This window comes from Phaenicophaeus curvirostris, chromosome Z (genome assembly GCF_032191515.1).
Source record: "Phaenicophaeus curvirostris isolate KB17595 chromosome Z, BPBGC_Pcur_1.0, whole genome shotgun sequence".
NCBI classification, from domain to species: domain Eukaryota; kingdom Metazoa; phylum Chordata; class Aves; order Cuculiformes; family Cuculidae; genus Phaenicophaeus; species Phaenicophaeus curvirostris.
In genome coordinates this window covers 74,962,589-74,990,283 of record NC_091431.1, presented here as the reverse complement: position 1 = coordinate 74,990,283, position 27,695 = coordinate 74,962,589, and the positions used below count along the sequence as shown (strand labels likewise).

General features: G+C 44.5%; 1 protein-coding gene across 1 annotated transcript in view; it reads left to right on the top strand.

The window, feature by feature from the left end:
• The window catches only part of CFAP53 (cilia and flagella associated protein 53), a 33,594-nt gene extending 6,777 nt beyond the window's left edge, over positions 1-26,817 (top strand). The window contains exons 3-8 of the mRNA XM_069880662.1: positions 7,508-7,681; positions 16,452-16,755; positions 21,233-21,451; positions 22,475-22,691; positions 23,204-23,306; positions 25,944-26,817. Coding sequence (XP_069736763.1) covers positions 7,508-7,681; positions 16,452-16,755; positions 21,233-21,451; positions 22,475-22,691; positions 23,204-23,306; positions 25,944-26,166 — 1,240 coding nt within the window. The 3' untranslated portion in view covers positions 26,167-26,817. The remainder of the gene's footprint in view (positions 1-7,507; positions 7,682-16,451; positions 16,756-21,232; positions 21,452-22,474; positions 22,692-23,203; positions 23,307-25,943) is intronic.
• Positions 26,818-27,695: the final 878 nt, after the last annotated feature.

The following is a 27,695-nucleotide window of genomic DNA, read 5'->3' as shown; positions in this document are numbered from 1 at the left end:
GGTGAATGGGGAATGCCAGTGACATGTTTAATACCCCACGTGTTACAGAATTGCTGAAATCGGTGTGATACGTACGCTGGACCATTATCTGTCTTAATTGTATGGGGAATACGCATTATCACAAAACAGGCAAATGAGTGTTTTTGGACATGCTTAGCTGTCTCGCCAGTTTGAGCAGTTGCCCAAATAACCATAGAGAAGATATCAATGGTAACATGGACAAATTTCTGTCCCCCAAACTCTGAACATGGGTAACATCCATCTGCCAAATTTGCAGTGGTTCCAATCCTTTGGGATTAACACCAACACCTATTCCAAATCCTATCTTTTGACAGCTGGGGCATGATTTTACAATGCCCTGTGCATCATTGAATGGTATGCCGAATTGACGAACCAACATTTTTGCTGATTGATGTAAAAGGGCGTGTGAGTCTCGGGCTCTAGCAAAAGTGTTAGGGGGTGGCCCTGCCCAGGCAGGGGCAACTAGGCTATCAGCATGATTATTTCCAATTGCTAACCCATAATCACTTTGATGGCTACATATGTGAGTGATAAAATAAGGATGTTGTCGCAATTCCAGAGTTTGTATCAATTGTAAAAGTAGTTCACATAAACACTCATTTTTCATTTCCTTGATCGTTGCTCTCTCTATCCGTTTAACAATTCCTACCACATATAATGAATCTGGTACAATATTTAAAGGTTCTTGAGACCAGTTGTTACATGCCCAAACTACTGCGGAGAGCTCTGATGTTTGCAAGGTATCATTAATCTCCTAGGATGTCATGATGTTCCCAAATGTGGTTGTTTTTCCAAGTACATACAGCACGCTTTGATTTTCTGCCAGCATCTGTAAATACAGTCAAGCCATTGACAGGAACCTCTGATAGGTTAGGGAATTGTTCTATTTTCTGGTCTTGGATAAGAGGAAGTAATCTGTGGGCAGGATAGGTATTACTCAAGAGTCCTGTGAAGTCTTCTAAAGCGACCTGAAGAGCTTCTGAATGTCATAATAACCAATCCATATAGTCCTGAGTTAACGGTAAAACAATAGTATGTGGGTCGCTACCCATGATATCTTGCAGTCGTGATCTTCCTTTAATAATTAATTGTGCTAACAATTCAGCTTGAGTAGTTACAGTCTTTCGTGGTGTGATTGGTAGAAAAACCCATTCCAAAATTCTCAATGGATTTTGCTTATTAGTGTCCCATTGACAAAGAAGTGCTAAAGGATACAATTGTGAACCTCCAGTATTGATTACAATAAGTATAACAGGTAACTCAAGACAAATTCTCTGTGTGTGACACTGAATAATCTTTTGTGTTATTACATCTAGTGCAACTTTCTGTTTTTCTGATAAGGTATGTTCCTGTTGAGCATTTTTTTGCCCTCTTAATTTCACCAGTTTTGGCTATAATTACTATTTGACATTCTGGCTTTACCTTATGTATGTCTAAGGTAAGATATGCTTGCGATTGTCCAGTAGAACCAAAACCTCCATCGCCGCGATCATCAGCTCCTGTCACTGGTACACAAGATCTAAAAGGTACTAATTGAGCAATGCAGCTTCCTGCAGGTATGAATACAGGAGGTGTTAATGTCAAAACCATAACTTGAATAACTCCAGTAAAGTCTGCATTGATTATTCCAGGTTGAACAAATATGCCTTTACAAGTAGTTGATGATCTCCCAAAGGACCTTTTACATTGGAATCAATTTGATATACCTTAATCTCTAGTAAAGTAACATCTACTGCAGTTTCCAAGTCCACTCTGGCACTCCCTGTTGTGGCGGAGGGAATACAGGTGATACCGTTTGATTGGATTGCGGATTCGGGACTGGCATGGGCATTGTTAGTTGTGTTGGCTCTGCTTGTGTCTGCGCAGGCCAAGCCCTCTCTATTTTTGTCCCAGTACGAGGGGCTGTTGTGCTCGGTCTCGAGTTTCCCTGCCTTAACCTTCTACATGCATCAGTACTATGATTGCTCCTTTTACAATTATCACACTGTTTAACTTGTTTTGGAGCTCTACATTGTGATTGAAAATGACCCTGTCTTCCACAATTGTAACATTTCTTTACTCTACTTCCAGCTGAAACAACCAACAGCTGTACTGCTTCGTGAACAGCTGCCGCAAACACTGCAGCATTAGCCTCCTGAGCGTTCCGATGCATTAATTCTAACATATCAGCTACTGATGATCCTTGAGGCAAAGTGATCAGTAGCCTTTGGGTTTGTGGGCTACAGTTTTCAAAAGCCAATAATTTGAGCATATTTTCTTTCACTTCTAGGGTCAAATCATGTTGTTGATCTAGGGCCGAATATAATCTATCAACCAAGTGTGAAAAAGGCTCGGTTTGACCCTGTTTTATAGTTACAAATTTATCAGGTCTTTTGGAGTCAGAATCAGGAACGCTGGCAAGAGCTTGCAATGCCAATGCTTGTGACAAATGCAATATTTCATTAGTAAATTGAAATTGCACATCTACTGAAGCAAAAGCTCCTGCACCAATTAATATCTGTGATTGAACACCAAAGAGAGGATCATTCTGCTGTCTGGGTCTAGCCATTTCTGCTTCTGCTGCCTCTTGCCAAGTCCTATTAAAAATCAATCGTTGTGAAGGAGACAATAAAATAGACATTATCTGATCTAAATCTTTAGGAATCAGCATGTCAGAAGTAAATATACGCTGTATAATTTGTTTTGTCAGCTGGTGATGTAAACCATACTGAGTAACCGAATTACGAGCCCTCTCCAGTAGCTTCCAATCTATTCCTTCCAGTTGTCGCACTCCATTTGGAGCTACAGATACTGGAAAGGCTTCAGGTAGGAAGGACCCTTCTACAATAGCATCTTTAATAATTCCCTTCCATTTTTGGTGAAGCTCTGTACTATCTCTTGCAGGAGTAGTGAATCAGTTAGTCGCTACCGCCCCTAGAGATACCGGAAAGGCTTCAGGTAGGAAGGACCCTTCTACAATAGCATCTTTAATAATTCCCTTCCATTTTTGGTGAAGCTCTGTACTATCTCTTGCAGGAGTAGTGAATAAGTTAGTCGCTACCGCCCCTAGAGATACCGGAAAGGCTTCAGGTAGGAAGGACCCTTCTACAATAGCATCTTTAATAATTCCCTTCCATTTTTGGTGAAGCCCCGTACTATCTCTTGCAGGAATAGTGAATAAGTTAGTCGCTACCGCCCCTAGAGATACCGGAAAGGCTTCAGGTAGGAAGGACCCTTCTACAATAGCATCTTTAATAATTCCCTTCCATTTTTGGTGAAGCCCTGTACTATCTCTTGCAGGAGTAGTGAATCAGTTAGTCGCTACCGCCCCTAGAGATACCGGAAAGGCTTCAGGTAGGAAGGACCCTCCTACAATAGCATCTTCAATAATTCCCTTCCATTTTTGATGAAGCTCTGTACTATCTCTTGCAGGAGTAGTGAATCAGTTAGTCGCTACCGCCCCTAGAGATACCGGAAAGGCTTCAGGTAGGAAGGACCCTTCTACAATAGCATCTTTAATAATTCCCTTCCATTTTTGGTGAAGCTCTGTACTATCTCTTGCAGGAGTAGTGAATAAGGTAGTCGCTACCGCCCCTAGAGATACCGGAAAGGCTTCAGGTAGGAAGGACCCTTCTACAATAGCATCTTTAATAATTCCCTTCCATTTTTGGTGAAGCCCTGTACTATCTCTTGCAGGAATAGTGAATAAGTTAGTCGCTACCGCCCCTACAGATACCGGAAAGGCTTCAGGTAGGAAGGACCCTTCTACAATAGCATCTTTAATAATTCCCTTCCAGTTTTGGTGAAGCTCTGTACTATCTCTTGCAGGAGTAGTGAATAAGGTAGTCGCTACCGCCCCTAGAGATACCGGAAAGGCTTCAGGTAGGAAGGACCCTTCTACAATAGCATCTTTAATAATTCCCTTCCATTTTTGGTGAAGCCCTGTACTATCTCTTGCAGGAATAGTGAATAAGTTAGTCGCTACCGCCCCTACAGATACCGGAAAGGCTTCAGGTAGGAAGGTCCCTTCTACAATAGCGTCTTCAATACTTCCCTTCCATTTTTGGTGAAGCTCTGTAGTACCTCTTGCAGGAGTAGTGAATAAGTTAGTCGCTACCGCCCCTAGAGATACCGGAAAGGCTTCAGGTAGGAAGGACCCTCCTACAATAGCATCTTTAATAATTCCCTTCCATTTTTGGTTAAGCCCCATACTATCTCTTGCAGGAGTAGTTAATAAGGTAGTCGCTACCGCCCCTAGAGATACCGGAAAGGTTTCAGGTAGGAAGGACCCTTCTACAATAGCATCTTTAATAATTCCTTCCGTTTTTGGTGAAGCTCTGTACTATCTCTAGCAGGAGTAGTGAATAAGTTAGTCGCTCCCGCCCCTAGAGATACTCGAAAGGCTTCAGGTAGGAAGGACCCTTCTACAATAGCATCTTTAATAATTCCCTTCCAGTTTTGGTGAAGCTCTGTACTATCTCTTGCAGGAATAGTGAATAAGTTAGTCGCTACCGCCCCTACAGATACCGGAAAGGGTTCAGGTAGGGAAGACCCTTCTACAATAGCATCTTTAATAATTCCCTTCCATTTTTGGTGAAGCTCTGTACTATCTCTTGCAGGAGTAGTGAATAAGTTAGTCGCTACCGCCCCCTGATGCGTGGTACCGGGATAGGGCGGTGCTGATGGAGCTATAGGTGGAAATCCACAGACAGGCATTAAAGGCACCGCAGTATTAGAATCCTTTTCGTCTGGACCCTTTTGAGGAAACGTTAATGGCCTCCCCAGCGTCTCGGTTTTTGCCACAGAACATTCAAGTTGATCTGTTCTTTTAATTTAAGCCATATGAAGTCATCAGTTATCTCCTCTGTAACCCTAGTGGGAGAGCTTGCTTACTAGTTAGAGTATCTTGTAGTAGGTGACTCCGAGAGAGGAGGTAGTGGCACCTCAGAACTGCAGTTGCCTCCCGAGGGCCCCCCCACTGCAGTTTCCGTATTGTCATTATTTGTTGTGGGTTATCTTACAGAGTAACTTTTGCTTTTTCCGTGCCCTGTTAGTGCTTTTGGTACAGTCCCAGGGCCAGGCACAGCAAAATGATGTCTTTTTGTCTGACTATCAACAGCTTTGAGTCCAGGAGGTGCTTCATAGGTTTTAAAAGGATTAATAGGAACACTTGGGAGACATTTTTGGCCTTGTAATTCTTTTTCGCTATTCTTCACTTGGGGAGTTTCAGTCTCTTCTTCCGACTCTGGTCCCTAGTTTAATGCAGCAAAAGCAGAGGCTGCAGCAATATGCTCACTTTTTAAACTTTTTAATGTCTCGGATATTAACTTCCATAAGGTAGCATATTGAGCTGCTTTCTTTCCTTCCGCACCCCCATCACTAATAGTGTCCCATAACTGGGTGCCTATGCCTTTCCAAGTGGTCTGATGAAATACCAAACCAGCATCAGGAATAAGTCACCTATCTCTGCTCCATTTCAATAGTTCAATTAGACAATTCTTGTCATACTTAATCCCTTTCTTGGAGAGGATATGTTGGAGGAGTTTCACCACTGCCTCTTCATCTTTAGAGAGTGTGGACCCCATTCCTCCCCGACTGCCGCGTACACTTGCCTGTATCGGATCCTTGACTCCAGAGCTTTCTAACTTCTTTACTTGGACGTGTCCTTTTTCTGCTTCAGTCTTCAGCACCGGGGCAGTGCTGGAATTTTCAGCCAGTCTTTCCACACTCTACCGCGTCTTCAGCTGTTTTGAGCAACTTCGGCAGGTAATCTGAGGGTCCCTGTTTGGGTGCCACCTGTTGGCAGGAGCATCACGGAATCAAACACAGAGATCAATGTGATCAGTGAATGTTCAATTTATTACAGAGCACCAGAAGCTTTTATAGAAAAGGCAATAGTACATGCGACCGGTATGTAAATCTTTTCTTTAGCATTGGTTAATATCAGTTGTTCACGCGAATACACTGATTGTCTGATTGGTTAGTATCCTCAGCAACAATAATTGTTAGCTGAACAGCTTTGCACGTACGCCACGTATACACAGGCTCAAAGTTTCTCTTTGCAATATCAGGGAGTTATTCGTTCTTGTACTCCCTTAATTCTCATGGGTATCGCTCTTCAGTTGTCCTTGGTTTGTTACTTTTAGTCTTTCGATTCACAGGCTGGATTGTTCACATGCCCGTTTTCCATGAGAAAGTCTTTCAATATTCCAACAGTGAAGCAGCCATGTAGAGCAAACAGCAGCCCTTAGGCTCTTGTCACTAGTACTTGTGAGTCACTAGAGACAGTCACCAGTACAGTTTGATATTGTTTAGAGCCTTGTCTGCCAAACACAAGGTAAAAGTAGTATTATACCACTTTGCTTGATTTTTAAAGTGTGCTTTGATAAAAGTACCAGAAGCTCTGATTGTTGCTGTAACCGAGGATTTAGTTGAGTTAATGTTTAGGCATGACAAGTAATAAGGGTTTAATTTCTCAATTGCACCTTCACGTTAGGTGACTTTGGAGCTGTGAAGGCCATTGGCTTGGTATCCCAGTCTGATGTCTTCACAAGACAGGAGTTGTACACCAGTTGCACAGGATCACTGAGGATAGAAGGGATTCCCACATTCCCTCCCTGCAGATATTTATGTACATTGATAAGATCTCCCCAAAGGTTCTTTTCTCCAGGCTTAACAGCCCCAGATCTCACCAGAGAAAGATCTCTAGGAGACAGTCTTCTTTCAGGAGAGGAGCTGCTGTCCTTTTATCACCTTGGTGGCCCTTCACTGGGCTCGGTCCACTATGTCTGTATCTTTCTTTTACTGGGGAGCCCAGAACTGGTCCCAGCGCCCCAGATGAGGTCTCATCCGTGCTGAGGGGAAGGATCTCCCCATAACCCTTGTTCTCCAGCCCTTTCCCAACTCTGTTCCCTTCTCTGGATGTGCTCCAGCCCCTCAAAGTCCTTCTTGGAGCAAGGGGCCCAAAACTGAGTCACTTGGAGTCACATGGAAAAGACAAGGGGTAACAGGTATAAATTGCTCCTGGGAAGATTCCAGCTGGATTCCAGAAGAAAATGTTTCCCCATGAGAAGAGGGAGACATTGGAATCATCTCCCCATGGAAGTGGTGGATTCCTCTGCACTGAACACTATTAAGGCTCAGCTTGACAGGGTGGTGGACTATCCTGTTCAAATTATGGATCACCCAAAAGGTTGGACCAGATGATCCCTGAGGTCACTTCCAACCTGGAATTTTGTGATTTTAAATTCTAAAGCAGCACTTGAAATAGCTTTGCAAGATATGGAGCTTAAATGGTGCTGGGACAGAATTGCTCCTGTTGTGCTGTAAGATCCCCTCCATGGGCACACCAGAAAAGATCCCGAAGTTAAAATTTGATGTTCCCTGGGATATTCCCTTCTTTGGCATTTGCAAGAAGTGTTGAAAGGAGCCAAATACACATTTTGTGCTTGTAACAAATTAAATTTCTCACTCAAAAGAAGCTTTTATTTAAATGTTTTCATTACAGGCTCCGTGAGCTTCTGGGGACTGAGGAGAGTAGGTACTTCACTGAGATGGAGTCACTCAAAGAAACAGTGCTGGAGAAACAAGAGAAGATGAAGGTACGAGCAAAACTGCTAAAAGAGAAGAGAGAAAGGGAAAGACAACAACTGGCAGCTGAGAAACGAGAGCAGCAATTCAGGTATCTTTTAAAATAGAACTTGGATTAAGTAAGTACAAAGAGGCAATTTAACAGGAAGTTGACAACAATAAACTGAGGAAGGAAAGATAAGCATGATTGAAATGATAAAACAAAACAAATGAAGGTGGTTGGGATAGAGGGGTGTGAGCTTTGCCAGAAGCTGAAAGGCCTCGGCTATGTTGTGGTGCAGTGGAGCAGAGAACAGGCTCTTTCTGAGCTTCAATGAAGGGGTACAGCCTTTTAAGACCAGGGATCTGAATCTGTAATGCTGTAATGCTCAGAAAAGAGTGTGAGAATAATTTTCATTACTAGAGATGAAGTCAACAGGTACAGAGAACTGTACGATCTCTGTTAGTTGATTTAAGAGCTGATATACCGTGAAAATGTTCTCCCAAGCATAGTGTGAAACTCCTTGTCCTGTGTGAGCATCGCTGCGCCCACCTGCCACATCAGCTGGGATTGTAACTCCTCATTCTGGCATATAGTTCTGTTTCAGCTTTCTGTTACTATAGTGAAGAGGATTCATGGAAGGTTAATTTGGCATAAATCATGCTTATTAACCTGATGCATCAAAGATCCTTGCACAGTTAAGACTGTCCAAGAAAAAGATGGTGCTTTTATTTATTATGTACTCTTCGTAGAATCATAATCACTTGGTTGGAAAACACCTTTGAGATCATCAAGTCCAACTGTACCTGTGCACTACTAAACCAAATCCCTGAGCACCTCACCTACCCATCTTTTAAACCCCTCCAGGGATGGGGACTCCACCACCTCCCTGGGCAGCCTCTGCCAGCACCTGAGAACACTTCCAGTGAAGACATTTTTCCTGGAATCCAACCTATACCTCCCTAGGTGCAACTTGAGGCCATTTCCTTTTATCCTATCGCTTGCTGCTTGGGAGAAGAGACCAGCACCCACCTCACCACAATCTCCTTTCAGGCAGTTGTAGACAGTGATGAGGTCTCCCCTCATCCTCCTTTTCTCCAGGATAAACAGCCCCTGTTCTCTCAGCCGCCTCTCATAACCCTTGTTCTCCAGCCCCTTCCCCAGCTCTGTTCCCTTCTCTGGATGTGCTCCAGCCCCTCAATGTCTTTCTTGGAGTGAGGGACCCAGAACTGAATGCAGGATTCAAGGTGCAGCCTCACCAGCACCGAATCCAGGGACAGAATCACCTCCCTGGCCCTGCTGGCCATGCTGTTTCTGATCCAAGCCAAGATGCCATTGGCCTTCTTGGCCACCTGGGCCACAACTGGCTCATGTTCAGCTGCTATCAACCAACACCATCTTTTTCAAGAGTACCAGCCACAGCTATGGTTTTAATGCAACCTGAAGTTCTGTGCTAAGTCTTTCTGGACTCAGAGCTTGACAGCATCTTCTGAAGTCATGAAGATTTGCAGGTGCTTATCAAGCCCTGAGGCCTTGGCATGAAATCAGACTTGTTCGGTTCTTGGAAATCTGGTTTTCTGAGGAGGGGATCAAAATAGTGTTAATGTAATTTAATTGTAACCATTTGAATTATCTCTTTCCACAGTGCTCCAGAAATCCACAACACCTGCTTCTCAGTGCGCAAAGGCTGGAGATAAAAATAAACACTTGTTTTTGCTTGTGCATGAACTCAAATTAACTGATTTCACAGATGAATGTTGGTTTATCAAATGCGGGGTTGTAGGGTTTGTGGACTAAGGCAGGCAGTAAGGGAGTCTATGTGCTTCTAATTTCACAGGCCAGCTTTAAAATCAGTGCTCACAGTTCAAAATTCCTTGATTGTTCCCTACTCATCCCATGCAGTGGTTAAAATTCACTTTTATCATTGTTTAGAGGAGATGCTGCTGTAGTGCCTTTTGTTTTGTATTTGTATCTTGTCTAACTTGCCAAGGAGAAGGGATTCAGCTTGTGATTTAGACGCCTAATGGTGGGTTTCTAAATGATGGTATCTTTGTATTCACTGAGGATCTGAAATCCTGTTCTACTCGGATGATCTTCATGGAGATCAGGGCAGTTAAAGGTGCCTTATGGCACCCTGAAGGAGGCATGTAGTGGTTTGTCAGCTGAACTGCTCCCCAGCCTCCACTGACCACATTGATGAGGTTCCTGTTGGAATTTAGGACATGTAGACTTCTGATTTAGGTACCTGATTTTAGATATTTAATGGCAAAATGAATCCCACCAGTGAACCTTATCTGGTGATAAGGATATGGACTTCCATGCTTACAGCTGCCTGCCTTAACGTCTGAGGTCCTTTTTCTTCCCTATACAACTCTGTTGATACATGGTTCACTCTCACAGGACCACTCCCATCATGCATCTACTTTTCCCATTCTACTCTTAGATTTACTAGGAGCTGGAGCTTTACTAGGTGATGTTCTGCTGGCTACGTTATTTCAGAGGATTTAGAGGCAGTGAGATCATTTTTCTTCACAGCTGTTGTGAATGGCAACCTTTGAGTACCTTTGCAAATAAATCTTTGTCCTACAGTGCAGTCCTTCTCTATGTCTGTTCTGTTGTGATGGATATATATTTCCATAGTCAGTTCCTCACTCTGTTCCTCTACTCTGCCTCTTTCTGCTTTTAAATTAAGGGCCCTATTAAAAATAAACAACTTCATAACACAAGCTGACAAGGGTTGATCTCTCCTTCAAAAGCCATATAGCTTTCTTCATGTTTATGCATAGTAATATTTTAAAGCCTTCCCTGTTTTCCTCTAGTGAGAAAGGAAGTCACAGAATCACTAGGTTGGAAAAGACCCACAGGATCATCAAGTCCAACCATTCCTATCAATCACTAAACCACACTCCTCAGCACCTCATCCACCCGTCCTAATCTGTGACTGTGTCACAACCTCCCCTCTAGAGCATTGGTCTCCAAAATACTTTGATTGTGCACTCCTGTCAGTAAAAAAAAATCACCCCCAACATGTTTACTTATTTATAAATCAAATACCTATGCTACCATATCATTATATTATGTGCGTTATAAAACATATGCAAACCAAGAAATTAAAAGAAGGTGAGGTAAAGATGAAATGAGCACAATTTTTATGTTATTTATTAATACTAGAATCCATATTTCCTTCCTGCATCCAAGTGGATTGTCTTCTGGTACCTGAAGGTGGCATACAAGAAAGCTGAGAATGTTTTTTTTACAAGGACCTGGAGTGAAAGGACAAGGGGGAATGGCTTTAAATTGGAAATAGGGAAGATTTAGATCAGACATTAGGAAGAATTTCTTCGCTATGAGGGTGGGGAGGCCCTGGCCCAGGTTGCCCAGAGCAGGGGTGGCTGCCCCATCCCTGGAGGGGTTCAAGGCCAGGTTGGATGGGGCTTGGAGACCCTGATCCAGTGGGAGGTGTCCCTGTCCATGGCAAGGGAGTGGGACTGGATGGGCTTTGGGGTCCCTTCCAACACAAACCATTACGTGATTCTATGATACTTGCACACCTCCCTTTGGAGGCGGTTACACTAGGGCACAGTCGCTACATCCCTGGAAGGTTGTTTTGGGAACAGGTGGATAGAAACATGGTTTTCTACTTCTCTTTGGTAAAAGTTTACAACTATTATGAGTGTCTTTCTGAAACCTAGTAAAGACTTCTTTAATTTCTCTTAACTTTAGGCAAAATGCTCAACATTTTTGCAGATTCTCAACCCTGAGGTACAGCATCATGGAATGGTTTGGGCTGAAAGGGACCTTAAAGCCACTAGTTCCATTCCCCTGCCATTTGCAGGGACACCTCCCACTGGCCCAGGTTGCTCCAAGCTACATCCTACCTGCCCTTGAACCCCTCCAGGAACGAGGCAGCCACCCCTGCTCTGGGCAACCCGGGCCAGGGCCTCCCCACCCTCATAGGAAAACATTTCTTCCTAAGATCTCACCTCAATCTCTGCTCTTTCAGTGTCAAACCTTTCCTCCGCATCTTATCTCTGCGCTCTTTCATCAAGAGACCCTCACCAGCTTTATAGAAGCACTTGTAGTGTACAGTGATCTCGATCATTACGCCAGGGTACTAAACACAGCTCTTTTGCCAGCCATGTGGGCTGGATTTGGAGGTGTAGCCTGAGGGTTTGGGTTGGTAGTGATGTTAGACATGAAGAGTCTTTTGTTGCAAGGTGGCAGAGGGTGCAGTCCATGGACCACCGGAATATCCCTGGAATTAATTTTCATGAAGGGCTACAACTTCTATGAAAAGTTACTCAGCCGGTTTCAGCCCGAGGGCCTGTTCATCACTGGTATCTTTAAAGAAAATGGTGATGTTTTAGCATTTGCATGAAACATATTACATCCTCTTTCTTGGGACAACATCAGAAGCATCCACACAGAGAATGTTATTTCATATTGTGGCTGTAAAAGGAATAAATAACTGGGAGAGGAGGATAAAAGCAGTTTCTGTCTTTGGGAAGTGGCTATGCACAGGCACAATTTTAATGTTAAGAAGCTTAGGATAGCAAAGCGAAGAAGAAAAACAGCCATCTGGGGGAGCAGATGTCTATAGGTTGCTGTGAAAGCTGCTTTGAAGGTATTATTTTGAAGAAATCAAGCAATTATAGGGTTATTTTCTATTAAAATTCTAACCATGCTGAATTTTTATTTAACTTTTCTTCCCCTCTGAGAATTCAATTAAATCCAGATTAGTTTATAATCACGAATAAGGAATTCTTTATCCCTTCACTGTTGAGAGAACTTTGAACCCATTGTGTTAAGGTAATACAGTTCTTTCTAGTGGTGTAAGATGTCAAATATTAATAAAGGCACATCTCACAGAATCATAGAATGGTTTGGATTGGAAGGGACCTTGAAGGTCATCCAGTCTGCACCTGCCCTGCAGTAAGCAGGGACACCTTCAACTCAGTCAGGTTGCTCAGAGCCCCATCCAACCTGACCTTGAACCTGGTCACCAAGCCCCAAAGACGTTTCCCCCATGTACATCTCCATGGATCCACTCAAAGACCCATCCCAATCTCAGAGCAGAAACAACTGAAGAAGACAAATGCCCTCAGAATGTTTGAAAATACCTCTCTCATGAATACCAGTTAGCACTGTAGTCTGTAATTACCACTGGCACATACAGAGAAGTTGGAAGGTAGGTCTCGGTGTTAAAATGTAGGGAAACCAGTGATGATGTAGAATGTTTGTTGACCTGCTTGAGGGCAGGAGCACCTCTTGGAGCATGCTGTGGCTCACGGCACACACATCGCTGTGCTGCGCTCTGCTTTTGTTGTTGGGACAACCAGTGAAGGAGTAGTTGGAAGGTTCCAGTCTCATACCAGGGAGTTAATTTAGGTTGGATATTGGGAAGAATGTCTTTACTGAAAGAGTGGTGGAGCCCTGTAAGAGGCTGGGCATGGAGGTGGTGGAGTCCCCATCCCTGGAAGTGTTTAAAATACAAGTAAATGTTGTACTTAGGGACATAGCCTTGTGGCAGGCTTGGCAGGGCTGGATTGATGGTTGGACTTGATGATCTTAAAGGTCTTCTCCAACCAAAACCATTCTCTGTGACTTGGTGTTGATGAAAGGGCACTTAGAGGTTACTGTTGTTTCTCCTCAGCCAGGAACAGTTGAGAGATGAGAAACACCTTCTGGGTATCAAATGAAATGAGAATTTTTTTTTTACTGGTACTGCTTTCCCTTTTGTTGTTTGTGTGTGGTGCTTAGCACTTTTCACCACAGCTTCCATGGCATTAGGAGCAGAGGATGAGGAGAAAGATGCTTTTGGCTCCCGAAGCGTACAGCTGCAATTTGAGGCAGCAAACAGCTTCCAAGACAGGGCGGCAAGACCTCTGCTTCTGCGTGAAATTACAGGTCAAGCATTGTGTCCCTTGGCTGTGCCTTGCTCCTGCGGCACCAACGCAGAGCAAGGTGTAGCAATTCTTCCCCTCTGCTGCCACAGCTCTCATTTTCCACAGCTCTGATGTAAGTTTGGCTGGTTGGATGGCTCTCACTGTGGCACTGAGAACAGGGTCAGGCTGGCTTTCAGCACTGTCACTTCTTCTGTCTGTCAGCAGCTTGTTCACCCGGTTCTGAGCTGGAGGAGGGCTATTCCAGGAAATGCTCTTTGCTGTTTTATAAGTTCTAAGTAATATTTATCAGGCTGGCTTAGCATGGAGTTCTATTGGTAAAGCTTTGGAAGACCTTGTAAGCCTACACATAATTATTACACGCTGGTAGTTGCCTCAACCACATATTAATGATACCAGTAGCTGTGCTCATGTGGCATTTGTTAGCAGGAGGTGGTGAAGGAGCAGTGCCGGGTAAAGAAGCAATTATTCTATAGCATAATCTTGCTAGTTTTAGGGCAGAAATGACTTACAGGCCACCCATCACATCCTGTGTTGCTAAAGTCTGTTTGCCTCATTGGCAGTTGAGTCAGTAACTGACCTCAGGAAGAGATTGAATTTGCATCATTTCTGTAGCCTCCATGGTGCTGTGAACCCATGGCTCTAGATGGAGAATAATGCTCCTATTAATTCTATACCTGAAACCCAGATCAGGGAATATACGAGGTGTGACACAAAATACTGAGAGTGTGCCTCTAACTCTTCTTATTTCATAGAATTACAGAATGGTTTGGGTTGGAAGGGACTTCAAAGCCCATCCAGTCCCACCCCTGCCATGGGCAGGGACACCTTCCACTGGATCAGGGGCTCCAAGCCCCATCCAACCTGGCCTTGAACCCCTCCAGGGATGGGGCAGCCACCCCTGCTCTGGGCAACCTGTTCCAGGGCCTCCCCATCCTCATTGTGAAGAATTTTTTCATAATGCCTGCTCTAAATCTTCCCCCTTCCAATATCCAGTGCTGGCAACATCCAAAGCAATTCCACAGATCATTTTCTAAATGGCTGTTGAGGATTTCTGTCATTTTTCCTTTCACACCTTTTACTGACAATAAACAGGTTCCTTTCAGCACTGACTGGATCTTTGGGATCTCTTCACTATCAGCCTCAGTCAGTAATTGAAAAGTTTTCATTGGGGTTTCTTCAGTTTCACAAGAAAAGTGTTTTTCACTCTCTGTTAGCTCTTGCACAGCAACATTTTCTGACCCAGGGTTAGGAACATGCATCCACTTATACTGAGTGAAGTGCTGGCAAACTTAATTTTGCTCTTAAATAAAAAAACCCAAGATCTTAGGCAATGGAATTCATTCATATTTGTTTCATTGCTGTAGTTGTGAAAATGAAGTACCTATCCTGATGTGGAGACTGATAGTGCTATGAGATAGATGACTGATGAACATGTAATATTTTTGCTACACAGGATTGCCAGTGTTGTACAAAGTAATTGTATTTCACATTTTATGGTAAGTACTGCTGTCATGCCAAGTTTCAAGATTCAGTCAGTCGTATCATAGAATCATAGAATCATTTGGTTGGAAAAGACCATTGAAATCACTGAGTCCATCTTTCCTGTCCACTACTGAACCAGATCCCTGAGCACCTCATCTGCCCCTCTTTTACAGTCCAGGGATGGGGACTCCACCACCTCCCTGGGCAGCCTCTGCCAGTGCCCGAGAACCTTCTTGGTGAAGAAATTTTTCCTGATGTCTAATTTGAACCTGCTCTGGTGCAACTTGAGGCCATTTCCTCTCATTCCATCACCTGTCATTTGGGAGAAGAGACCAACACCCACCTTGTCACAACCTCCTTTCAGGGAGCTGTAGGCAGTGGTAAGGTCTCCTCTCAGCCTCCTTTTCTCGAGGCTCAACAACCCCAGGTCCCCCAGCCACCTCTCATGAGGCTTGTTCTTCAGCCTCTTCACTAGCTTCATTGTCCTCCTCTTATGATCATTTTCTCATCTTATTATGTCAGCTCCAAACTCCCAAATAGCATTGCAGTAACATGGGGAAGATGGTTCCATTCAGCATGAAATTGTGAGATATCTTTTTACTCCAGAGCATCCATGTGTGTCTCTCACACATCCTTAGAACTTACTGATCTTTACACTTGTAGATCTTCATTGTTGTCTGCTCAGTCCACATCTGGATTTTGTGAAAGTCTACATCCTGCTTATAGAATAGAATTAGAATGCTTTTATATTGCTCAAATTAAATAGTTTGATAGTACATGTCGATCTCAGTAGAGCTTTGTAAAAATAAAAGGACACTTTCTAAAGTGACATGTTCTTCAGCTGAAGAAAATTATCTGCTTACTGAAGTGCAGTGAGTAAATGAGATTTGAAAGCTGTGCTACCTGTTTGACTTTTTATCTTCTCTGAATTATCCCACAAAACTTAACTTTGTTTAACAAATTAATAAATTTCTAGTGGTTCCTGTTCAACTGTGCAGTCTAGATTTCTGAGAGTTGGGGTTGTTCAGCCGGGAGATGTCTCTGGTGAGACCTTAGAGTGGCTTCCAGTGCTGAAAGGGACTCCAGGAAAGCTGGGGAGGGACTTCTTACAAGGATCTGGAGTGACAGGATGAGGGGGAATGGCTTTAAATTGGAAGGAAGAAGATTCAGATCAGACATTAGGAAGAAATTCTTCATGCTGAGGGTGGGGAGCCCCTGGCCCAGGTTGCTCAAAGGAGTTGTAGATGCTCCATCCCTGGAGGTGTTCAGGGCCAGGTTGGATGGGGCTTGGAGCCCCTGATCCAGTGGGAGGTGTCCCTGACCATGGCAGGGGTGGAACGGGATGGGCTTTGAGGTCCCTTCCAACCCAAACCATTCCATCGTCATTCTGTGATGCAGTCCTCTTGGTAGTTATGAATTGGGAGCCTCTATCCATCATACACTTCCAGACCCTTATTTTGAGATTTTTTTTTAACTTCTTTGTTGCCTTTCAGAGAACAATGTGAAGAGCTTCGTATACAGTTGATGAAGCAGCATCAAATGGAATTGTGTGAAGATCGGCTGGCCCAGCTAGCTCTGAAGGAGGAGCTGAAAAAGCAACAGAAGGAGGAGGAGCAGATGTTTGCAGAGCTCTGGAAAGAGGATAGGCTGGCCAAGGAAAAGCGAGAGGTGGTGGATGTGAAGAAATTGACAGAACAGAACCGGGAAATCCTGGATACACTCAGTTCCCAGGTAGCGATGCTAAATGCTCACAAAGAAGAGGCGAAGCGCTTGAAGGAGGAAGAGGCTCAGTTGCTGGTAATTTCCACATCATTCTCAATTCAGCATACTCTGTAAGGCCCTCCTAATGACAGGCTTACTAGACATTTAGATTAATCCATGCCTTTTTTGTATCTTCACTGATTCCATTAGTATCTGCGACTGTCCTATTATGCTAAGCCTCTTTTCCGGAGCAGTCGCAAATGCATTCATGTTTACAGAGGGAAATGCATCTTTTGAAACTTTGCATTGTAAAGGATCTTGGCATTCAAAGCCTCTCAGAGCTTTTGCAGGAAATGGAAGTGTTTTTAAGCTTTTCCAAGGCATCTTTGCAATTTCTGATTCCCAGTTTCCTGTGTGATAGCTAGAGAGTCTTACATCCCAGCTGTAATGCCTGACACCAGATCTCAGACCATGATACCTGTTTAACCATCACAAGATGTCACTTGCTGTTTAACCATCATGGTAAGTGCACAGGGAGGAAGCACTGAGTGCGTGGCTCCCAGAGGGGTAGGCAAGCCAGGAGCTGGAGGTGACAGCAGGGCTGGTACATGCACTGCCTCTCCCAACAGGAATCCCACAGTTCCAAAGGAACAGAGCAGAGCAAGCCTGCTGACAGTAACTGAGATCTTCTAACAGTCCAGGCTGCTTGGCAGGTCTGTAGTGATGCAGCCTTGAGGAACCTGATCCAGTGGGAGGTGTTCCTGCCCATGGCAGGGGTTGGAAGTGGGTGATCTTTAAGGTCCCTTCCAACCCAACCCATTCCATGATTCCAGGAGGGAAGCCAGGAAGTCACGTCAGCAGGTCTGGGTCACAAACAACCTCAGGTGCAGGCTTACCTGCAGCATAGCTCACATAGGCACCCAGGGTGAGACTCAGCCTAACTGCAACTTCCAAGTGGCTCCTCTCAGCCCTCTTTTGCACTGCTCTTTCCCAGCTCTCTGATCCAAGGCTCATGTCGGAGCTGCCTGAGAGTGCAGGACTCTGGCAGGGAGGTTGCAGAGCCCTGTTGATGCACTCGGGTCCCTGACATGTATGACAGGAGACACGCTTATGTGAAAATTCCCAACTGCTTGTGCCTCAACTGAGGGAATTTCAGAATCTACATGGTTGGGGTTTTTCTGAACAAATTAGCAAGCAGTGCCTAAATGCCCCCATCTGGCTGCTGCTAGGTGTCACATCATGGGAGGCGTTTGGATACCTTAGCCCAACTGTTCTGGCCACCAACTTTCTTTTTTCCCTCTGTCCTTGACTGGTGTAGACTTGCTGTAGTTGTGCTGTCTTTAGCAGAGCTTGCTAGCTCTTACAATTTAGCCCTGGCCTGGCCAGTTTCAGCAGCTAAAACCAAGCAGTTGGGCTCCCAATTCCTTTCCCCCTTCCCAGGGAAAAAGGAGGGGGAAATGAGAGGAAAAGAGTTGCAGGTTGCAAACTAAAACTACGGCTTTAATGAAATAGTAATAATAATAAAGAAAGTAATAAGAAAATAATAAAATATACAAAATATATGGAATCGCACCTGCACCCCTCAATGACTGTGTGTCAACACAGATGCTGCAGGGCAGACACTGGGGAACGGGTCTGAGGTGAGGAGAGAGCTGGGCTTGAGAACCGGATCCAGGAAAGCACAGGGATCAGGGACAGACAGACAGACGAGGTCCTCACTGGACATCGGCCATTGAAAAACAGAGAGAGACACCCTTGTGATCTCTCGGTTTCATCCCCAGTATGAGGTGTATGGGATGGAATCCCCTGTTGGTCAGTTTGGGGTCACCTCTCCTGGGTGACCTTTCTCGCCCCTTTCCCTTTCGGCTCCTCCAGCTCCAGGATGGCCTTGGTGTCCGTAGGGCTGAGCACGAGCACTGGCCTTTCTGCATCCCAGTGCCTGTGTGGTCGCTGCTGGAGAGGAGCCCTGTCTGACACACAGGCATTAACGCTCAGAAAATGAAGCTCCTCAGATGAGACTGAGCTGAAGTCACAAACTCATTCTACTTTAGCTCAAACTACAACACTAGTTCTCAATGTTCACTGAGTTACAGGAGATTGTTAGTTCAGATCTGGTTCTCATTTTGCAGCTATTTACATGAAGCACTTGAATGATGACTCAGGGTACTCTTCGGCACTGGAAGCTGGTGTTGGCAAGACATATACTCCACTACTTTTTGAAAATAATGATAATAAAGCTGTGAAAATGCTGGCTGTAAAACAGTGGAGCCCTCATTCCTAGCTAGGATGTAATGTTTCAGTTATGTGAAAACATGCAGAATAAAATTATGTTCTTTCAACAACTTTTAAGGTGCTGCCAAACCTCCCAGGCAAAGAACACTTCTATTTAACCAGCCCTTTCAGAAAAATGCTAGTGTAGAAGAGTAGAAGACTTTGTAGCTTCCCTCGAGGACAGCTGCCCTGGCCTCTGTCAAGGAGATAAATTTCTGGTGAAGTGGTTTAGCCTCTGGAAAAAAGCTTTCTTCAAAGGGTCCATACAGGAGAGCTGCTGTGTTGAAAATGGGATGTAATCCTTTTTCAGCAGAAGAGGGATGTGGCAGATGGCCTCATTACAAGTTTCTCAGCACAGAGTTGGTAGCCTCTAATGATCAGGGGTTCCATCTGGGTGAAGGACATAATGTGGACAGCTATGTGTCTCTGCGTATAATGGTTTCTTGTGGTTATTGTGGTGGAAATCGATTATTTAGTGAAGCAAAACTTTTGTACTCGTGCCACAATAGACTGTATGTGTGCATCAGGATATCTCAGGCTGGATGACAAAACAGAAACAGCAATTTTGCGCTAGCTGCGTTACCCACATGAGCTGCCTTCTCCCCTGTCTCCTCCCCTCCACCCCCGCTTTCTTTTCTCTCCCTTAAAGAGTTGTGACTTCTTGAGAAGGTGATGAAGTGAAGTTATTCTGGCTGTAGTCTCACATGTGCCAGATGAGTTTCTGCTGTCACACTTTGGTCACGGCTTGCAGATGGATTATTGGTAACAATTTCTTTGTACATTTGCAATGTTTTGTTACCCCATGGTATTAACTTCCATAGGATAAGCACCATGGATCCTACCCTTGGCTACTCTCACACAACCTCACTGATGTCAGAACTCAGCCTGAGACATGTGCCAGCTTGCCTAGTAGACTGCTGTTAAAATTTCTGCTTTCTTCCATGTTTCCTGCTGAAGTTTTTTTGGATTACTTATTCTGTGGTTCAAATCATAGGATCATGGCACAGTGTGGGTTGGGAAGGACTGTAAAGTCTATCTAGTTCCACTCCCCTGGCCTTGAACACCTCCAGGGGTGAGTCAGCCACGACCTCCCTGGGCAACCTGGGCCAGGGCCTTGCTGCCCTCATTGCAGAGAATTTCTTTCTAATGTCTGATCCAAATCTTCCCTCCTCCAATTTAAAGCCATTCCCCCTTGTCCAGTCACTCCATGCCCTTGGAAAAATCCCCTCCCCAGCTTTCCTGGAGCCCTTTCAGCACTGGAAGCTGCTCTAAGGTCTCTGTGGAGCCTTCCCTTCTCCAGGATGAACACCCCCAACTCTCTTGGACCATCCTTAGAGCAGAGGTGCTCCAGCCCTCAGATCATCTTCATGGCCTCCTCTGGACCTATTCCAACAGTTCTATATCCTTCTTCTGTTGGAGATTCCAGAACTGGACACAGGATTCCAGGTGGGGTCTCACCAGAGCTGAGCAGAGGGGCAGAATCCCCTCCCTTGCCCTGCTGGCCACGCTGCTTTGGATGCAGCCCAGGACATGGTTGGTTTCTGGGCTGTGAGTACATGTTACTGGCTCATGTTGAGCTTCATCCATCAGCAGCCCAAGTCCTTCCCCTCAGGGCTGCTCTTACTCACATTGTCCCCCAGCCTGTATAGAAACCACAGATTGCCTTGACCCTGGTGCAGGACATCACAAGCCTTTTCAATTGTGTCTTTCTTAAGAACTGACCTTTACTGTCCAGTTTTCCATTCTTTCCAATATAAAGTGGACTGCTTTGAGGACAGGGAGATTCAGTAGGTGCCTATGAGAATATAAGGATCCAATTGTTTACTTTGTGCACTTTTATGTCCTCCAAGGACACAGTGCTCTGAACTTCTAGTACAGACACAGGACAGATATTACATGCAGAAACAGGAGGAACACATGGCTCTATTATTGATTAGTGGCTATGGCTGCATGTGAAGACTTGGATATAGGTCATATATGCTGCAATAGTATCTAAAGATCATCTCTAAAGAGATGATTCTGTCCTCTGCTTGAAACATTCGGAGTACATCAGGCATTCCAGTGTTTTGGTATTGAAGTGCACGTAATAATTAAAGAGAAAATCCTGAGTTCTCATGCATGATATGCTAAAATGTTCATGCTTTAATGAGTCTAAAGGACTACACTAATTCTGTAATGTCAGAAAGAAAGGCTTTAAATATTTATCTTTGGTCTTCAGTGTTCCAATTAAACTAATCCTTGCCACCACTTAGTTTGAAGTTGTGTAGTGATTTTACAACCTGGGTATTTTTTACCATTGTAGGAGGAACAGAAGCAACTGCTTAAGCTGGAAAATGAACGACTTAAGATGGAGAAACAACAGAAGCAGAAAGAATGCAGGGATATGTTGCTCAGTGCGGCACAGGACAAGCAGAAGCGTCTTAATGAAGAAAAACAAGACGAACTTGCCCTGGAGATGAAGATATTAGAAAAATGCCTTCAGGAAACCCAGGGAGGCACTGAGGAGAAAACAAAAAGAAAAGTAAGGGCTAAAGGTGATCGTTGTGAAGTTGCGAGGCAACACTTCATCTAGACTAATTTTGTGGCCCTCAGTGAACTGGGCAGTACAAATGAGATCAGACACGAGCCCTTTTCTCTGAACGAGTTGATTCTTCTGTTGCACAGCTTGTTGCTTCTGCTCTTGCCAATGTTCAGCTTCTTTGAAGAAGCCCATTATCTGTTAAAACCACAGCGAGTCCTTTAGAGCATGCTTTCCAATCAGCAGGACCACCAGCCTAGACAAAACAAAGGGGGCTCTCAGGAAATCCTGGGATCTTGTCCCTCTGTGCTGATTTCACTGTATAAATCACCTGAGCTCTTTCATCTTTATACTGCAAGGACATAATGGAGGTTAGAAAAATGTTTTATATTTCATGGACCCAAGCTATTAAGTATTTGTAACTGTGGAGGAAAGTAAATATTTAACTTAATCCAACTCATTAATACTAAGAAACGGCTTTAAATCTTTAATGGATATACATATAGATGCAAGGAGGCTGCCCAGGGAGGGGGTTGAGTCCCCTTCCCTGGAGGGGTTTAAGGGACGGGTGGACGAGGTGCTGAGGGACATGGGTTAGTGATTGATAGGAATGGTTGGACTCGATGATCCGGTGGGTCTCTTCCAACCTGGTGATTCTGTGATTCTGTGAAAAGCTCACACTAAATATATTGGAGATGCTGTGAAACGATGGATGTGTCTGTCACTTCCTGAATTTAAAACAAATAGATTGTCCAACTTCAGGGTGAAAATGAGTCTCAAAATAATACAAAAGAGCAAGGAGCTGCATTCATTGCTCAGCTCAAGATATTTAGAAGCTTCAACAGATCCATCTCCTTCCTGTGCTGGAAGAAGATTCTGCACAGCTTTTTCCCACAGCAATACTTGGGATTATGCTCTATGCTCCCAGTTCTCACATCGTCTGCAAACAAACACTTCTCTTCATATTTTGAATGGGGTTTTTTTTAACTATTTTAGTCATATTTCCAAATGTCCATGTGTTTGCAGCAAGAGCTGTTGAAGGAACAACAGACTTATCTCGCATACCTGGCGCAGCAGCTGGAGGAGGAGAAACAGCGAGAAAAAGAGGTGGACAAGGTCTTTAGTGAAGACATTGAGAAGGTTTGGGCCAAGAAGGCTGAGAAAATGCGATTAGAAGAGGAGGGCAGAAGGCAGCTAATGAAAGATGTCCTGAGTACAAGACGACTGCAGATTGAGGAGAAGTGTAAGTAATAACAGCTCATTTTCTGCACCAAACCTGCCACATGAGTGTAAGACTTGGCAAAGGCAGAGGGAGAACAACCTGCTGCCTTTGGGAAGACGATCTGGCCCAGCACACACAGGGTGTATGTTTGAGTGGAGAACAATGCTGCTGTCCCTGAATCCACTTCTGAAATTTTACTCCTACAGGCATTCCTTATGCTGATTTCCCATTGCTGTCACCAAGGCAAAGCCTGGTAAAGTAAGAATTGCATAAGCAAGTAGTCGTTATTATTAATTATGTTGTTATTATTAATAATTTTATTATTATTATGAAGTTCTGAATGTGAAATCTTTTCGGTTCTGAGTGGATGAAAAACAAACAAGCTGAGAATACACTCAACTATTGTTTGTGTGCCTCTTCAGAAGTAACACAACTCCGGCTTGCTATTTAGGCTACTTGGCTTGAGTACAGCCCCACTGTCTATTCAAGCTTAGCAGTGCAGTTACCTTCAAAATGCGTTTTTGTTTTTGCAGTGAAGAGAAATGCAAAGGAGCAGGAGGAACTTGCTGAAGAGAGGAAGTTATTAGAAGAAGCAGCCACAGAACTCAAACGTGTAGAAGAAGAAAGATCTGCAAGGTATTTTTCTTCTATGTCACTCCTTCATTTCATTGCAGATCAATCTTTTAAACTTGGTGTCACTGTTTAACCCCAGCTCAGCCAATTTTGGCAGCTAAAATTGAACAGCTGGGCTCCCAATTCCCTTCCTTGCCCTCACTCCTCAGAAAAGGGAAATGAGAGGAAAAGACTTGCAGGTTGCAAACTAAAACTACAGCTTTAATGAAATAATAATAATAATGAAAATAATAAGGAAGTATTAAAATATATAAAATATATGGAATCATGCCCCCACCCCTCACTGACTGTGTGTCACCACAGATGCTGCAGGGCAGACACAAGGGAAAGGGTCTGAGGCTGGGAGGCAGCTGGGCTCAGACTGGATCCAGGAACGCACGGATCCAGAATCAGGGACAAACAGACAGATCAGGTCCTCACTGGACATCAGACATCAAAGAAGACAGAGCAAGACCCTCATGAGCTCTTGGTTTCATCCCCAGTATGAGGTGTATGGGATGGAATCCCCTGTTGGTCAGTTTGGGGTCACCTCTCCTGGGTGACCTTTCTCACCCCTTTCCCTTTCGGCTCCTCCAGCTCCAGGATGGCCTTGGTGTCCGTAGGGCTGAGCACAAGCACTGACCTTTCTGCATCCCAGTGCCTGTGTGGTCGCTGCTGGAGAGGAGCCCTGTCTGACACACAGGCATTAACACTCAGCAAATGAAGCTCCTCAGATGAGACCGAGCTGAAGTCACAAACTCATTCTGCTTTGGCTCAAATCCCAACAGTTGGGAGTTGGCTAATCCTCATTTTCAGATAACTCTTAGAGCACCGGTTGGGGTTTCTTCCTTTCAGAGAAGCTCCTCTCCAAAATGGTCAATAGGAGCCCTGCTATATTCCGGTTGGTATCAAATCACTAATTCTGATCTCCTTATACAAATAGTGGTGTTTTGTTAGTAAAAGACCGTGTTTTGGTCTTTTTGGACCATCCTGTGACTTGCTTCCGTTGTGTTTATTGTACACACCCACTCATGCTCTGAGCTGTTACTAGGAGTGGCAGAGGTTTGGGGAGGAGGGTTAATGAGAGGTTAGTTCGTTCTTTACCCGGGAGAACGAGTGTGTTCAGGCTTATTGCTGAAGTCCACCCACACACATCCCTTAAACAATCACCCAGTCAGCCACCGGAATACCAGGCTGCTGCACGGGTTTTCTGTACCTTGCAGTTCCTCAGGGTGAGCAGGTAGTTAAACGCAGTAGCTGAAATGTTTCTCTAGGTGTCATGCAAAGCCTGGGGCAAAGGGTCTAATTTCACTTATGCATTTCCCTTTTGTATTCCTGCTCTTTATGCACCCCTGTCTGTGGGAGGTAACTAGTAGATCCTTCCACAGCCAGTATCTGTTGTGTTTTCTGATGGCTTTGGTTGGTACCAACCTCCTGGTTGAGGCGCAGATCTCACCCTTCTGAAGGAAACTTGGTTATGGATGTGCTTCACTTCACTAAAGGTGGCATTTGGTGTCCTCCAAAGTTCTGCTTGCTTCAGCTCTGTTGCATTAGCACACATCTTGAATCCTGTGTTCAGTTTTGGGCCGCTCACTACGTAGACATGGAGGCACTGGAGCGTGTCCCGAGGAGGGCAACGGAGCTGGGGAAGGGTCTGGAGAACAAACCCAATGAGAGGCAGCTGAGGGACCTAGGGTTGTTTAGCCTGGAGAAAAGGAGGCTGAGTGGAGACCTTATCACTGACTACGACTCCACAAAGGAGGTTGTAGCGAGGTGGGTGCTGGTCTCTTCTCCCAGGTGACAGGCGATGGGACAAGAGGAAATGGCCTCAAGTTGTACCAGAGGAGGTTTAGACTGGATATTAGGAAAAATTCCTTCACTGCAAGGATTCTCAGGCACTGGTAGAGGCTGCCCAGGGAGGTAGGAGAGTCATCGTCCCTGTAGGGATTTCAGAGATGGGTAGATGAGGTGCTCAGTGATCTCGTTTAGTAGTGGACAAGTACGGCTGGACTCAATGATCTAGAAAGCCTTCTCCAACCAAACAATTCTAGGATTCCAAGCCTTGACTGGAGAGTTGGCATTGTACGTGTCTGTGTGAGGTCGTGTGGCTCTTGATCCAGAAGTGCCTGAACACAGAGGTGGGTTTCCACTGCTGCTCCGGAGGGCAGTGAAAGTAATACATGGGTCTTGAGGTAGAATGGAGAATGATTTCTTCTGACAGACGCTTGCAAGAAGACCAGTAAAAAGCCACAGCAGGAGCCTGCACCTTGCCTTTCCTGCTGGCAGTCACCGTTGGTACCATCAGAACACGGGAGCAGAGACAGGGTGCAAGACCCTTTGCTGCTCGAAAAGGACTGAGACCGACACTTTGTCCTCTCACCACCGCCCTGAGAGGCAGAGAAGGCATGCGGATCACAAGGGGTCGTTCTCTCTCTATTTTATTTGTTGAGGACTGATTTTGCAGCCTGCTTTGTAGGATCCAACAGGGTGCAAGTCATTCTCTGAAGAATGAAAGCTTAGCATGCTGCATTTTGTTAATAGACTGGTAGTTATTCTTAGCACCTAATAGGAGTTTTGAATGGTTTTTTAGTCTCAGATTAAATAATAATGATGATAATAATAATAATGTGGTTTTTTTTTTTACCCACACTTCATTTCTAGAAAAGCAAAGGAAGGAAGAGAATACCAAGAGCAACTCAGAGCTCAAATTGCCGATCGACAGCGGGCCCGTGATGCTAAGGAAGGAGAGAGGCAGCGAGAATATGAATTGGGTGTAACAGAAGAGAGAGCTTACCAAGAGAGGGTACGGGACATTCTATCGAGGCCTTGTGAGAAATTAACAAAGACCCATCCTTTGAGAAGAAAACTAATGTGTAACTTTTAAGATCATTTAGAGTGATTTTATTAGCTCACTTGGTTGCCTTAAAAACTATTTTCTAAGGGTGTTTGTAATTAACTTGAGTTAGCAGACTCCTCTCCTGGCAAATACAAGAAATGTGGTATTTTAAAGGGATTTTTTTCCTGTGTTGGATTTTCTTTGACAAAATGACTGATCCAAATCTAAATGTTTGACATTTGAGATACAAGGAGACTATGTGTACTCTGCAGTACAGCAATGTGTTCTTACAGCATGAATGAAGCGCGAGCAGTCCTTTAAAATCTGCACGAAGAAAACTTCTTAGAAGAGTTTCAGCAAACTGCTATTAAAACATCTTTCAGACTGTACATATTTGCAAAACCTTTTTTTTTTAATATTTAGACAAAAAGTACTTAGTGACTCATCTTCATTTCCCTTGTTAAGTGTAGGACTATGAATCTATTTTACTGTGGGCTGGACAGTTCAGAGCTGATATTGCTGTATGTATGTTCTCATAGCTGTTGAATGATCTGTGGAGAACTAGAGTCCCACAGCTTGTCTGTGAGACATTTGCTTGGACAGAATTAATGGTGGAGGACTGAAGTCATCCTTTTCTTGCAAAAAGGGTGATTATTAATAATTTGCTTGGCAACTCTGCCTTGGATTGCCACCTGAACCATAGTCTGTATGCAGAGAATGGGAAGGCAGAGCACCAAAAACATTGGAAGACAGAGCAACACAGCTCATAGCTGGATATCAGGAGGAATATTTCAGAAAGGGTTCAGCAGAGAGAAGAAGGGATGTGGCTTCACTGGCCTCTCAGCTCCTTCTCACTCTTTTCCACTTGATCATTCACTGCTGCTCATCTGCAGATGTTTCTCTCCCCTTCTTCAGCTTTTCAGCTCCTACCATCTTTCCTCCAGCCCCTGCTTTCCCACCCTTTTCTTCTCCAACTTCCATCTCTCACTAAGGGCTTCTCTGCCTTCCTCCTCTTCCCTATCTCCCTTTTTCAGTGTCTCGCTTCCTGGTGGCAAGTACCACAACTCTTGTGGTTTTGTTGTGTGGATGCAGAGAAGCTGATAAATGGCTGGGACCGGAGTCCCATCTCTCAGGCCTCCTGGAATGAATTGGGAATAAACTGCTGGCACAGTTGCCTCATCTTGGTTAAAAGCAGACACCAAGTTGATGAACAGTTTTTGTCTGTGGAGAAAGCCTCACAGCTGTTTGCAAAGACCAGGTAGAGAAATATTGATGTGAAACAGTACCATAAAATCACAGAGTCACAGAGTCATTAAGGTTGGGGAAGATCTCTCAGCTCATCCAGTCCAACTGTCAGCCTAACCCCACCGTGCCTACTGAACCACGTCCCAGAGTGCCACGGCTACAGGTTTTTGAACCCCTGCAGGGATGGAGACTCCAGCACTGCCCTGGGCAGCCTCTGCCACAGCTTCACCACTAAAGGTAAAGAAATTTTTCTTGATACCCAATTTAAACCTCCCCTGGCACAACTCAAGGCCATTTCCTCCTGTCCTATCACTTATTACTTGGGAGAAGAG